The sequence below is a fragment of the Ovis aries genome, chromosome 24 (genome assembly GCF_016772045.2).
Source record: "Ovis aries strain OAR_USU_Benz2616 breed Rambouillet chromosome 24, ARS-UI_Ramb_v3.0, whole genome shotgun sequence".
NCBI classification, from domain to species: Eukaryota; Metazoa; Chordata; class Mammalia; order Artiodactyla; family Bovidae; genus Ovis; species Ovis aries.
In genome coordinates this window covers 25813123-25827586 of record NC_056077.1, presented here as the reverse complement: position 1 = coordinate 25827586, position 14464 = coordinate 25813123, and the positions used below count along the sequence as shown (strand labels likewise).

The 14464-nt window shown below is 49.0% G+C and overlaps 1 protein-coding gene across 5 annotated transcripts in view; it reads right to left on the bottom strand.

The window, feature by feature from the left end:
• Positions 1–14464, bottom strand: part of KATNIP (katanin interacting protein) — a 233456-nt gene that overhangs the window by 14783 nt on the left and 204209 nt on the right. For all 5 annotated transcript variants that reach the window (XM_060406218.1, XM_060406217.1, XM_060406216.1 and 2 more), the window contains 2 exons: positions 13237–13315; positions 4795–4972 (listed from right to left, as the gene is read on the bottom strand). In XM_060406218.1, coding sequence (XP_060262201.1) covers positions 4795–4972; positions 13237–13315 — 257 coding nt within the window. The remainder of the gene's footprint in view (positions 1–4794; positions 4973–13236; positions 13316–14464) is intronic.

The following is a 14464-nucleotide window of genomic DNA, read 5'->3' as shown; positions in this document are numbered from 1 at the left end:
GAAGGCGAAGTCTGAACCACTGGACTGTCACGGAGGTCCCTCCTAGATTTTAAGATAAACTTTGCTTTTCCTTTTTACATTTTAAAGTTTTGGACTTGGAATAAATCTTACAAGCAAAGTGTTCATCCAAGAAGGTAATGTCTCTTTTTTTTCCCCTCTAAAAGGTTGTTATTAAATTGATGGATGGTGTGTCTTACAACTGCTGGCATCTTAGAACTGAGGAAATTCAGCAGTTTAACCCTGGGGTGTTTGTGGAATTAAGCTGGCTGAGGTCTACCACTAGAGAACCTTCTGTTTCCTTCCAAAAGCAATTACCTCCCTGTCCTACAAATGGGGCCACTTCCAAAGAAGAACTAGTGCCCAGTTCTGAGAGTGGAGAGACCTGTTGAAGCACTTAGAGCTGACAGTTTAGGGAATTCCCTAACGGACACTCTCAAGAATATATAAATGGTACTTCCTAGCTCTGTCCACAAAAAAGCCTAGAAACAAGGACTGACCTAGTAGCAATGAGCACCCCTAGTGGCTAGACTATGGTCTCTAAATACCATTTCCCAGTAGAAGGAGCCTAGGCTTCTAGGAGAAATGGCTGACCCCATACCGGGGATAATACATGTATAAGAGGAACCTGGAATTCCTTGTCATATCAGAAAGGAAGGCGGCTATGAGAGACTATTTTACAGAAGGATTCAGGAGCCCCTAGTGTCCAAAGAGGGATCAATTTGAGCATCCGTAGGATAAAAACTGCTGTAGATTGAAACCCTTCGGACACAGGAGATTTAAATCCATGAGTTTATGGTAGTCAAAAGCAAACAAATGTTTTAAAGGATTCTAGAGAAAGAATTTGCTCTTTTGAAAACTGAAGAAACAAAGGGAAAGAATCAAGCATCAAACTGTCTTTGCTGTTTGAACTGTACCTCAAAGTAGCCAAGTAATTGAGCCAAATTTTCCCTTTACTGACAAAAACAAACAAAAAGAGTGATAGGATCAGTCTATCACTGTGTCACAACCCCTAAAAGAGTAGTAGATCTAACCACTAAGTGTTGGCTAACAGCATCACAAAAAGCCTGACAACCAGATGTTCCATGAGTCCAAAGGAAATATAAACGTACATGACCTGATAGTTACGTCTTGCCCTAATGGCCAAATCTCAGTATGATCAGGCCTCTAGATCTAGTGAACAGTTTACAAGAAATACAGGAGCTTGAGGAACAAGTTAAACAATACCATAGTGATGCAGTAAAATCCACTGGATTTTACTGATTCAGTAATCTGGTAATCTGGATTTTAAATCCAGTAATATTTTAAATATTAATCCAGTAATACTTTATAATTAGTATAATGTTAGTATAATATAATAGTATAGTATATATAATATATATAACATATATAATATAAATATATAATTATAATAATATGTTATATTACATATCATATTATATATATTAATTATATATAATACAATACTATACTATACTATACTATTATATTAATATATTAATATAATATATAATGTGTTATATTATATTATATAGTATATTATACTATAATATAGTATAATATTAATCCAGTAATATTTAAATACTGGATTTTAAATCCAGTAATATTTAAATTTTAAAATCCTGTAATCTGGATTTTACTGATCTAGTAAAATCCAGACTCAACAGAGCAAAAACCCTGGTTTCTTCTACAGATCATTTATAAGAAAAAAGTGAAAAAAGATGGAAGGGAACCCAGAGATTATGAGAGGCTTAGGTGATATATCAACCATCAAAGGACTTATTAACAAATAGAAATAGACTCACAGTCATAGAAAACAAACTTATGGTTACCAAAGAGGAAAGAGGCAGGGGAGGAATAGATTAGGAGTTTGGGATTAACATATACACGCTGCTATATATAAAATAGATAACCAACAAGGACCTACTGTATAGTGCAGGGAACTCTACTCAATATTTTAATAGCCTCTAAGAGAAAAGAGTTTAAAACAGAATATGAATAAACACATATATATATTATACACATATACATGCATATGTGCGTGTTAGTTGTTCAGTTGTGTCTGACCCTTTGCGACCCCACGGACTACAGCCCACCAGACTCCTCTGTCCTTGGAATTCTCTAGGCAAGAATACTGAAGTGGGCAGCCATTCCCTTCTCCAGGGGATCTTCCCAACCAGGGATCAAACTCAGGTCTCCTGCATTGCAGGCAGATTCTTTATCATGTCAGCCACCAAGGAAGCCCATATATGCATAAATTTACATATATATAAACATATGCATGGAGAAGGCAATGGCAACCCACTCCGGTACTCTGGCCTGGAAAATCCCATGGACAGAGGAGCCTGGTGGGCTGCCGTCTATGGGGTCGCACAGAGTCGGACATGACTGAAGTGACTTAGCAGCAGCAGCATACATATGCATCTATGTATATACATATATGTGGGTATATATGCATATGTGTACATGCTTATACAGGCATCCCAGGTGGCGCTAGTGGTAAACAGTCTGCCTGCCAATGCAGGAGACTTAAAAGACGTGAGTGTGATCCCTGGGTCAGGAAGATCCCCTGGAGGAGGGCCTGGCAACCCACTCCAGTATTCTTGTCTGGAAAATCCCATGGACAGAGGAGCCTGGTGGGCTACAGTCCATAGTCATGCAATCAGACAAGAAGTGACTTAGCACAGTGTAGCACATATGCGTATGTATCTATTTACATATATATGTATACACATCTGGATCACTTTGCCATATACCAGAAACTAACACAATACTGTAGACCAACTATATGTCAATACAATTTTTAAATAAATTTTAAAAATAAAAAGTTGTTTTTTACCTATGGCACTCAGCTTGCAGGATTTTAGTTCCCTATCAACTAGGGATCAAACCCAGGCCCCCAGCAGTGGAAACACAGACTCCTAACCACTGGACCACAAGGGAATTACAAAAAAACAATTTTTAAGAGACACAGTGAGCAATCACAATGTATAGATCATATCTAGATGTCAGTTCAAGGAACAAACTGTTATAAAAGGGGGAAAAAAGATGGCGAGGGAAATAGAAATATGCTAGAAATCTAGCAATTTAAAAGAGTGCTCGGTTACTCAGTCATGTCCGACTCTTTGTGACCCCGCCAGCCTCCTCTGTCCGTGGGATTCTCTAGACAAGAATGCTGGAGTGGGTTGCCATTTCCTTCTCCAAATTTAAAGGAAGACTGTTAATCATTTAGGTAGAATAATGATACTTGGATCAGGTGTAAGTCCTTATTGTTCAGCGATACATACTGACATACCCAGAGATGAAATACTTTCAGACCTGGGATTCACTGCAACATAGTCTGGGCAGAGGGGAAGGAACTGGGTGGGTGTGGATGAACAAGCGAGGCCAGGCCAGCTATGAGCAGACCGCTTTTACAATTGGCAGCAGGGACCACAGGCTCCCAGTCTAAGTTTGTGAGAGTGTGACTCACCAAGATGGCCCCTGATCGGTCAACGCAGCAGCCGTGATGGCCGCGGTTAAGGAGCACCTTGGAGGAAGGCAGGCAGGAGGCCACCACTGATCCCACACACTCGGGGCCAGGCAGTGGGTGCAGCTGTGACGTGGCAACCCCCTTTCTGCCCAATAGCCAGATTACTGTCCCATTCTACTGATAAGGAAACTGAGGCAGGGGAAGACAGTATAACTTTGTGGTTAAATGCATGGGTGTTGGTCTTCCAGGCGCTTGTGTTCAAATCATGACTCTGCCACTCAGCTAATGTGGGTGACTTTTGAGGTACCTCTGTTTCTCCATCTGTAGAGTAGGGGCCTCTTAGGGCTGTTTGAGATTTCAATGAATTAATATCTATAACCTGCTTAGCACAGCCCAGGGTCTGGCATTTAATAAGTGCTCTAAAAATGGCAATTATAATTTCAGTTATTATTATGATTATTATTACTGGAGAAGTTAAGGAACTAGCTGGCAAGGGGCAGAGACAGGATTTGAATTCTCATCCCTCTGGCTCCCCTAGACTCTTCTAGTTCACACCTGCAGGCAGGGCCCAAGCCTGACAGCTGTCCTGGTTCAGGGGTGCCTGAACACTGTGGATCAATGCTGTGTCCAGGCTTGTCCTCTTACTACTGACTTGACTCAACCTGGGCTTATAAAACTGGACAAATGCAGAGGAAAGTGCAGCTTCAGCCATCATCTCCAGCCTCAGGGAGGGGAAAGTTTTCAGCCCCCGATAGGTTGGGTCCTTCAGGCCTAAACACAGAGCCAAAGGCTTAGCAAGCAGTTACTGTGTTTGAAGCCCCACGCTAAGCACCATGGAAGTGTAAAGTGAAAGTCACAAACACTCTTTGTGACTCCACGGACTGTAGCCCACCAGGCGCCTCTGCCCATGGGATTTTCCAGGCAAGAATACTGGAGTGGGCAGCCACCCCCCTCTCCAGGGGATCTTCCCAGCTGAGGGACCGAACCCACATCTCCTGCCCCTCCTGCACTGCGGGCAGACTCTTTACTGTCGGAGCCACCAGGGGCTTCCAGCACCATGGAGGAAACACAAAGCACAGCTGGGTCTGGAAGCAGGAGAGCCTGGCTTCCAATCCTGTCTACCTCTTTCAGCTGTGTGGCCCTTTCCTGGGCCTCAGTTTCCCTTGACTATAAAATGGGCAGACGCCAGACCTTGGGGTGGCCGGAAGAAGGTGGAATGGGGACGCCAGGGGATGCCAGTTGATGGTTAAGTCTGAAATTTACGACGCACATCAGGTCCCCGAGCCCCTGCTGTCATGAGCCTTGTGCTTCTTACAGACACTCACTTGTCCAGGGTCCGGGAGTCGTCCGTGTACTCAGGGAGGTCATTTAAGTCTCTGGGGGAGGCAGAGATCTGGTGCGGGTTGATGGGCAGTGCCTGGCCATCCTGGCCCACCACCTCCAGGCCGGTGAGCCCCAGGTAGTGCAGGTCACCCCAGGAGGCGGTGAAATTCAGTTGCAGGCCTGCAGCAGAAGAGAAGTGTCCGGTGAGCACCGGAGATTCTGCAGGAGGTACCCAATCCTAAAGGAAATCAACTCTGAATATTCACTGAAAGGACAGATGCTGAAGCTGAAGCTCCAATACTTTGGCCACCTGATGTGAAGAGCTGACTCACTGGAGAAGACCCTGATGCTGGGAAAGATTGAAAGTGAGAGGAGAAGGGAACGATAGAGGATGAGATGGCTGGATGGCATCACTGACTCATGGACATGAGTTTGAATCAACTCCGGGAGATAGTGAGGGACAGGGAAGCCTGGTGTGCTGCAGCCCGTGGAGTCGCAAAGCACTGGACACGACCGAGCGACTGAACAAAGACAATCCAGGACAGAGCTGGCAAGAGGACTGATTTCAGACTCTGTATTCTACCAGCTAGAAAACTCAGACTTGAATGAAAGGGCCTTCAGAGTAGGCTCTGCTTTCTTCTCAGTAGCCCTTGGACCTGGGCCACTGTTGATACTCAAGAAATGTCTGCAGGATGAATGGACCTGTGTGGTTTAGCCCTGCACACAGCCGTAGGTCCTTTCTCCACTCATCAGTCACGTTGCCCACCCCGTGATTAGCACCCTAGCATGGTTTCCCATGCTGCTCAACCAGCACCCCTGCCATCTGGATTCCGTCTGCTTTTTTAATCTCACCTTGGGCCCAGGACCCCTGGGGCCACCCAGACGGTCTTTCCATCCCTCACGTTCACAATGCTCTCTCTCACCACAGGGCCTTTGCACATGCTGTTTCCTCACTCCTGAACTCACACAGCCTAGCTAACTTGTGCCCATCCCTCAGATCCCAGCTTGCTTTCTCGGGGAAGCCCTCCCAACTTCTCTGACCACATCAAGCCTCCATTCTCAGCCTGCCATGCCACTGTGAATGTCCCCTTCCATGCCCTGGTCACCATGGTGAGCTTGGGACTGTTTGGTAAATTTCCATCTGCCCTGTCAGATGGTGAGCTCCTTGAGGGCAGAAATCCCATCAGTTTTGTTAGATCATAGTGCCCCCAGAGCCAGGCACAGTACCTGCCACATAGAAGGAGCCCAGGACAGATGGAAAAATTAAATAACTAACTACACGGAGGTGGCTGCACCAGTAAGCCACAAGGTTGGAAATGGACACTTTACGCAAACTGGCCACTATCACGGGGATTCACGTGGATTCAAGGGAAAGGAAGTGATCCAAAGTGACACTCCCATTCTTTTGCCCTTGTTCCACCCCTGCTCCATCAGGGAGCATTTCTTAAAAAAATGTATTTATTTATTTGGCTGTGTCGGGTCTTGGCTGGAGCATGCAGGATCTTCACTGCATCATGCGGGATCTTTCATAGCAGTGCACAAACTCTAGCTGTGGCCTGTGGGCTTAGCTGTTCTACGGCATGCGGGATTAAACCCGAGTCTCCTGCACTGCAGGGCGGATTCTTAACCACTGGATCATCAGGGAGCATTTAGGAGTGAATTTCTGTGGTCCCAAGGCAAAACTTCCCAGGTGAGTCATTCATTTGCCCAGAAGGCTCAAAGCAAATGAATCTCTGTCTGATATCTGGCTGGAACTTCTCTTCCCTTATTGGTCTCCCATCAGCAGGACCAAGTCCAGTGACCTCTTCTACCCTTGGAGAACTGGGGGCCTACTTTAGAGCTCTTCTGGGTGGCTGTGTTCCAAAGAGTCACACTTGTTGCAACTGTTACAGAACGCCAGCACAGTAGCATTGGAAGAAGGAAGCCTGGATTCATGGCATTCCACGCACTTCAGTGCATATGAGGAGGCAGAAGCTCAGGGAGGTTGAAGATATTTGTGTGGCCAGGAAGTGAGGCCAAAGCAGAAAACCACCTTGGAACGTGGCTTCCTCTGTCATTTCCAACATATGTTTCATAACTCGGCCTCAGATCGCTCTGCTCTTCATGATGCCAAGGTAGCTCTGAGCATCTTGGGGGCAGATGAAACGGACGGGTGACCAGAGTGCTTCTGGATGTATCACAGCCTCTCACAGCATCAGGGCCTGCAATACAGCCACAAACTCCTCCCTCTGCACCCTTGCCTCTGTGTCACGTGACCTTGCTGCTTCTCTCATACAGAAGTGGAGTCTATTTCTCCACTCTCTTGAGTTCTGGGCAATGTGATTTGCTTTGGTCAATGGAACAGAAGCAAAAGTGAGTGAAACCAGCAGAGGCTGTGAAGCGCGTGTGCAGGGGGCTCTGGCCCATCCCTCTACACTTGAGAGTCCTGCCACGGGATAGAGCCGGGCCAGCCTCCCAGTTGCTGGCTGTGCAGCTGACGCCATCCTAGGTTGTTCAGCTGCCAGTGCCTCTGCCAGCTGACCAGACACAAGAGCAGGCCCCACAGAGGCCGGCTACGCTCAGATGTGAAGAAACGCCCAACCAAGCTACTGAATTATGATGAATCACGATTAATGGCGATTATGTTAGGTCACTAAATTGGGGGCTGGTTTGTTTAGCAGCAGAAGCTAACTGATACATTCCTTTTCATGGTGAGTCTATGTTCAATTAACTCTTCAGAGAAAGAGAAAGTGTTAGTTGCATCCGACTCTTTGTGACTTTACAGGACTGTAGCCTGCCAGTTTCCTCTCTTCATGGAATTCTCCAGGCAAGAATACTAGAGCACGTAGCCATTACCTTCTCCAGGGGGTCCTCCTGACCCAGGGATGGAGTCTGGGTCTCCTGCAGTGGAGGCAGATTCTCTACCATCTGAGCCACCAGGGAAGCCCAGGGGCCCTGCCTAATCACCTGAGCTCAAATAGCACCCTCCCCCATCACTCTTAAAACCCTTTGTTGTTCAGTTGCTAAGTCATGTCCGACTCTTTGTGACCCCATGAACTGCAGCATGCAAGGTTTCCCTGTCTTTCACTATCTCCTGGAGTTTGCTCAAACTCTTGTCCATTGAGTCGGTGATGCCATCCAACCATTTCATCCTCTGTTGCCCACTTCTCCTCCTGCCCTCCATCTTTCCCAGCATTGGGGTCTTTTTCCATCAGTCGGCTCTTCGAATCAGGCGGCCAAAGTACTGGAGCTTCAGCTTCAGCATCAGTCCTTCCAATGAATATTCATTGTTCAGTTGCCATCTCCTCAGAGAGGCCCTGCCTAACCACCTGAGCTCAAATAGCACCCTCCCCCATCTCTCGCAAAACTCTTATTCTGCTTTATTTTCTGTCATCCAACAAGATGTTCTACATTGATTTGCTTATTTATTTTCATTGATTTGCTTATTATTTTGCTTATTTATTTTCATCAGTCTTTCCCACTTAGATGGAAGCTCCCTGAGGGCAGGAACTCTGTTGACAGTGTTCACTGTTTCATTCCCAGATCCTAGAACAGTACTTGAAAACAGATGGTCAGTTAAGGCTTTAAAAAAAAAAAAAAAATGATTGATTGATTGAAGAGTACATGTTTAGTAGATACCTATAGGTAAATGAATCAAAATACAGCATTTGAGTTTCACCAAAATCACAGCCAATGGTAAACAAATATTTATTGCCACTAATGTAACAAGTGCTTTGCATACTGTTCATGGGGTTCTCATGAATATTCATTGGAAGGACGGATACTGAATCTGAAGCTCCAATACTCTGGCCACCTGATGCGAAAAACTGACTCCTTGGAAAAGACCCTGACGCTGGGAAGGATTGAAGGCAGGAGGAGAAGGGGACGACAGAGGATGAGATGGTTGGCTGGCATCACCGACTCGATGGACATGAGTTTGAGCAAGCTCCTGGAATTGGTGATGGACAGGGAAGCCTGGCATGCTGCAGTCTATGGGGTCTGTACAGCAACAGAACCAAGCCCTGTTCTTGGCACCAGAGATTCAGGGGTAAATACCAATACACAGCAAAGTCTCTCTAGGAGTTTCCATTGCAGTGAAGACAGACAATGAACACATAACAACAACAACAACAACAACAATCGGATAGTTCCACAGAGCAATGAATACCATGAAAAAAAGTGAAAGGGCTGGGATAGGGAGTGACTAGGCATGGGTGGGGGGGAGTAGTCACGGAGGACTTCTTGGAGGAGGTGACATTTAAGCTGAGACCTGGGTGATGAGAAGGAGGCCACCATCCTGTAGCATTTCTGGAAGGACTTTCTAGGCTGAGAGGACAGAAACAGTAAAGGCGCTGGGATGGAAACACATTTGATTTGTGGTTGGAACAAAGTGACTGAGGGAGAAGGTGGAGGAAAGTGAGATCAGAAGGGCAGGTGCGGGGCTAGATCATGTCAGGAGGTCTGGATTTTCTTCTCTTCAGTGGGGAGCTAGGGAGGCATAGATCTGGGAGCAGAGGTGCCACAATATGAGCAGTGTCTTGGAAAGTGCACTAGGGCTGGACTCCATAATGAGGCCAGGAAGGACACTGTTGTGATCCCTGTGGCCGGGACAAGGTGGGTAGTGGTGAAAACGGGGCAAAGTGCACAGACTGAGAGACAGCAGTACCAGGACTCTCAATGGCCTGGATGGAATTGAAGGAAAGAGAAAATGTTCCTGACCCAAGGGGCAGAGCGGCTGCGGGCACCACATTCCTGAGATGGAGAAGGCCTGGAGGGCAGGAGGGAGCCGACTTAGATCAGGCAGGGATCCCTGTGAGGGAGAAAGGCCACCTCCCTCTCGAAACAAGAGGCAGCACCCCGGATTCTCCCAAGCTGCCCCTACTTTGTTTGCCTGGCAAGAGGCACTGTTGTTGTTCCATTGCTAAGTCGTACCCGACTCTGCAACTCCATGAGGCTCCCCTGTCCTTCTCCCGGAGTTTGCTCAGATTCATGCCCATTGAGTCGGTGATGCTCTCTAACCATCTCATCCTCTGCCGCCCCCTTCTCCTCCTGAATCAGGGTCTTTTCCGATGAGTCAGCTCTGAGATGCACTCAGATACCATCTAATCTAAGGTTGTTGCGAAAGCGATTACTCTCCTCTTTGAGCTAATATCCATGTTCCATATTCATTTTCCTCTGGTGTATCAATTAGTATTTATATAAATGGAAATTAATTTTGTTATTTCTCTCCCATGTTTCAACTCTCTCAGCTCCTTTCCTATTCATCACTGCTGATATTTGCAAAACTTCTAAAATTAGTGTCATCTGCAAATTAGCAAGTCATATATCTCCTTTCAAAACATTAATAGGATTGGCCGTATTTACCAGCCACAACGCATCTCCCCTGGGTCACTTTATCAAAGCACTCGTCATTTGCACAGGCTAGGAGAGCACATTTAGGATTCGGGATACAGGGAGGAAAAAGGCAAAGGTTCAGAGAAGGCAGCTTTGGAAATCACAGGTCTCAGAGTGGGCAGAGGGTCCTTGGGCAGCAGGTTCTTCTGCCATCCTGCTGAGTAGCGACACAGAGAAATTACGCTTTTCTTGTAGCAAAAAGGTCTGGGAGCTCTACTCCAGGGCAAAACTCCCAGGGCATTGAAATAACATTTCTGAGAAAGGTCAGAAGCTGGTTCAGCAGGAAAAACATTTACAGACAGCATCTTTGGAGGAAGTCATCAGATGGAGGGGACACTGGATGCTTCTGGCTGGCTTTCCTTCCTTCCTTCTTCCGGTTACGGCACTCTAGCCCCCTCTGAAGCACCATCAGGGTGGCGGACTCCCCACTCTTGGCTCTAAAGATGGGCCTCTGACCCAGGCCAGGCCAGTCCATGTTTTCCACCCCATTCCTTCCCTTCCCACCAAGGTAAGCCACAGTGATTAGTTAAGCATGGGCACGTGAGCCAGGTGAGCAGACATTCCAGGAAGACAGTTGGACTTACTGGGAAACAAAAGCTCTTTGACCTGGGATTACAGGGTGGAGCTTCAAGGAGCTCATGTGGACAGGGTCTGAATGGGAGACAGACAAGAGACCGAGAAATGGGGCAGAAGGAAGGAGGGAGACACCAAGCCTTGATGACATCATTTGCACACCTGGATCCAGCAGTGTGGAAAACCAGCAACCCCTGACCTTCCTAGTTACATGCACGAGTGTGTGCTCAGTTATGGCTGATGCTTTGCGACCCCGTGGACTGCAGCCCGCCAGGCTCCTCGGACCATGCGATTCTTCAGGCAAGAATACTGGAGTGGGTTGTCATTTCCTTCTCCAGGGGATCTTCCTGACCCACAGATCGTCTCCTGCGCCTTCTGTACTGCAGGCAAATTCTTTATCACTGAGCCACTGGGAAGCTCTTTTAGCTACTAAGCTAAGAAATTTCCTTCTTTGCTTAACTCAGTTTGAATTCAATTTCCCTTATCCCCAGTTCCCCACCCCGAATCCTGACCAACCTAGGGGAGCCCAGACTAAACCAGAAATGACGGCTGTCTCCCAGTTTTGTGAGCTGCTGACTCTTCCCAAAGACCTCTCTGGAGTGTATTGAGTGGTGAGGACCTGGACTGTGGATTCAGACAGACTCGGTCCCGTCCTTGACCTCATAACTAGCTGTGTGACCCCAGGTGGCTCTCTCCATCTCTCAGAGCCTCAGTTCCCTAACTTCATCTGGAAAACGGGGAGAATAAGAGCTGGAAGTGAGATAAGGCAGGGAAAGCCCTGGCACAGGGCCTGGATGGGGGATGAAACCAAGTCTCAGCTGGGCCCTGGCCTACACTGGGTTGGCTTTCAAATTACTCAGTTGTCCCCAAGTCCCAAAGCAATTGAGAGAGAGTTCTGAAAAGTAAGGGGCCGAGGATTCAAAGGGAAGGCTTCCTCTCTTCTCAGAGGTGATTTGTGCTTGTGGAATGAGGGAGGGAGAGCTGAATTCTCACTGGGCACCACGGAGATGGGAGAGGGTCACAGCAAGGCCTTAAGAAGGGGGTGTGGTGGGCACTGTGGGAAAGCCCCCAGATCCCGCCTTCCACCCCCAGGGGTGACAGTCCCCAGGGGACTGGGAGTGTTGACAAACCCCCACCGTGACCGCACTTGGCGTTGCCCCTCCCCAGCCTGCATCAGGTGGCCTATTAACGCAGGCGTGTAAAGGCCCAGCCCCCTTACTCAAGACCCCCTTACTCAGCCCCCTTACTTCAAGGGGCCTTTGAGCTCCCTGCAGGCTGGCAGAGGCCTTAGTGTGATTGCCCCGTGGCCCAGTTCTCTGTGCCCAGCCCTGCTTCCTACCCTCCCCCAAGAGCATGCCCCAGTAAACTCCATCGCAGAGGCTGCTTCTTGGGGACCCAGACAGTGGCATTCAACATCCTTTTAAAGGGCAGAGACGGAGAGCGAGGGCACACAGGGTGGGCATGGCCTGCATGGAAGCTTGGCGGGGGGTGGGGGCTCAGGAGATGGGGTGGGGAGGAGCGGAGCAAAGAGGAGGCTAAACTCTGACACCTTAAGGCTCCGTTCTGGAGATGATGGTGGGGAGGGGGCATGATGATGGCATGGTGCATCTCTTCCTCTCAGAAGATAACTGGAGGTGGACGGCGGGCACAGGGGGCAAGAAAGAGCAGGAGGGGAGGTGGCAGCGAGCAAGCTGGCAGAGCCCTGTGAACAGAGAACGGGAGGCAGAGACCACAGCCAGTGGGACCGGGGCCCAAGGGTCCCCGAGGACTCAGGCAGAGGTGGGGGACGTGGGCCGAGTCAGAGAGGACCTGGCCCGAGGGGCACATGGGCCGAGGACAGAGAACAGACTCAGCGAAACCCATATGAGAACTGCCCGGAGACCACCAGCCAGCAGCCGGCTGGGCAAACACACGTGTTTGGCTCATAGGATGTTTTTATGATATTGTAAAGTTAGTCACCACCATTTAAAAACCTGGAGATTTCACGTAAAAATCCAGATATCTGACTTTTTAGAAGAGTGGGCACCTGGGCTAGTACTCCTGATGCCCCACCCCAGATGGAGAGGGGAGGATGCAAGCTTCCTCTGTTCCAGCATCTGCTCTGTGGTCCAGTCTGAAGGGGCAACTTTAACCCTGGACGGACAGATGCCCAAGTCTCTCCGGCTCTTACGTCTTCTTGCTCTATAACTCCGGGCTCCCACTGCACCCTCTGGGGTCAGGGCTGCAGCTAACGCATCAGACTTCTGTGTGTGGCCCTCTGGGAGGGCACACTGCCAGGAGGACCCCTCCTCTGAAGGGCTGCAGCCCTGCCAGAGCCAATGAGCCCAGCGCCAGCTGGTTTCAGCCCTGACTTGTCCCAGGGCCTGGTGTCTCTGAACACAGTACAATCTCCTCCACTGTCCCGGGAAACCCTGTCCCAAGCGGCCATGACTCCCTCCCCACCCCCGACCCCCGAAGGTCCTCCTGCCTGTGACACTGCCCCAGGGGAGGGTACTCACAGATGCCGTGGTAGACGCCCGGCTCTGGCGTGGTGACATCAGGGACAGGGGGACTGGGGGGCAGCTCTGGCTCCAGGCCCTGCACACAGGGTGGGGAGAAGCAGAGGGAAGGGGTGATTCTAGTGATACCCACGCAGCTGGCCGGCCACTCTTCCAGCTACTGCTGCCCACCCCGTGCCCCAGGTAGGCCCTGGTGTCTTTTCCGGTGTTCTGTTTTCTGCCTTGATGGGAGCCCCGTGACTGGTAATACGGGCAGGCCCAGAAACCCTCCTGCATCTGATGTCTTTGCCAGAAGCTCTTACTGTTAGGGGAGGTATTGGACACTAATCAGCTCAGGCGATCAGATTTTCTGGACCAGGGAAGGACTGTATCTAGTTTATCCAGTGAGCTGGAAGAAGGAGGGGGAGAGAGAGAGATCGGGAGGGAGGGATGAAGGGAAGGAGGGGAAAGAATTCAAACATACAGAACGGTTCTCAACCCTGGGGACTGTGCATCAATTTAAAAAACATCTTTTGGCTGCTCCGCATGGCATGCAGGATCCTAGTCCTCCAACTAGGGATCGAACTCATGCCTCCTGCGCTTTCAGTGTGGAGTCTTAACCACGGGACCGCCAGGGAAGTCCCCCTGCATCTGCATTTTGTAAACCTTCCCATGATTCCCATGGGCAGGCAGATAAAGAACCCCTGGTCTATAGACAGAGTGGGCCACCACATCCTGCTGCTAGATCTCTGTGTAGTCGGAAACTTTTCTCATTAGATCTCTGCACTGTAAATCAGGGTAGAAGAGCCCATAGTTCTTCACAGACGGGAAAGTGTTAGTCGCTCAGTCATTTCTGACTCTTTGCGACCCCACGGACTGTAGCCCACCAGGTCTGTCCATGGGATTCTCCAGGCAAGAATACTGGAGTGGGTAGCCATTCCCTTCTCCAGGAGATCTTCCTGACCTAGACAGGAAAGCTGAGATGCAAAGAGAGGTGGAGCCACTTGTCCGGATCTTAGAGTTTTAGTGGGGATAGTGTTTGGGTACCTGATGACACCCTAATGACCCCTCAGTCCAGCCCCTTCAGGCCCCTGCCTGGCTACGGGGAGGAACAAGAGGAAGGCTGTCTGCCAGAAGCTGTCCTCTGACGCTGAGCAGCCTCGGGCCACTGGGAACACTGCCGCCCTAAAGCCCACGTGCCTTCTCTTGCCTCCCCGATCCCCTGACCTCCCTGAGCCTCCTAGGACGC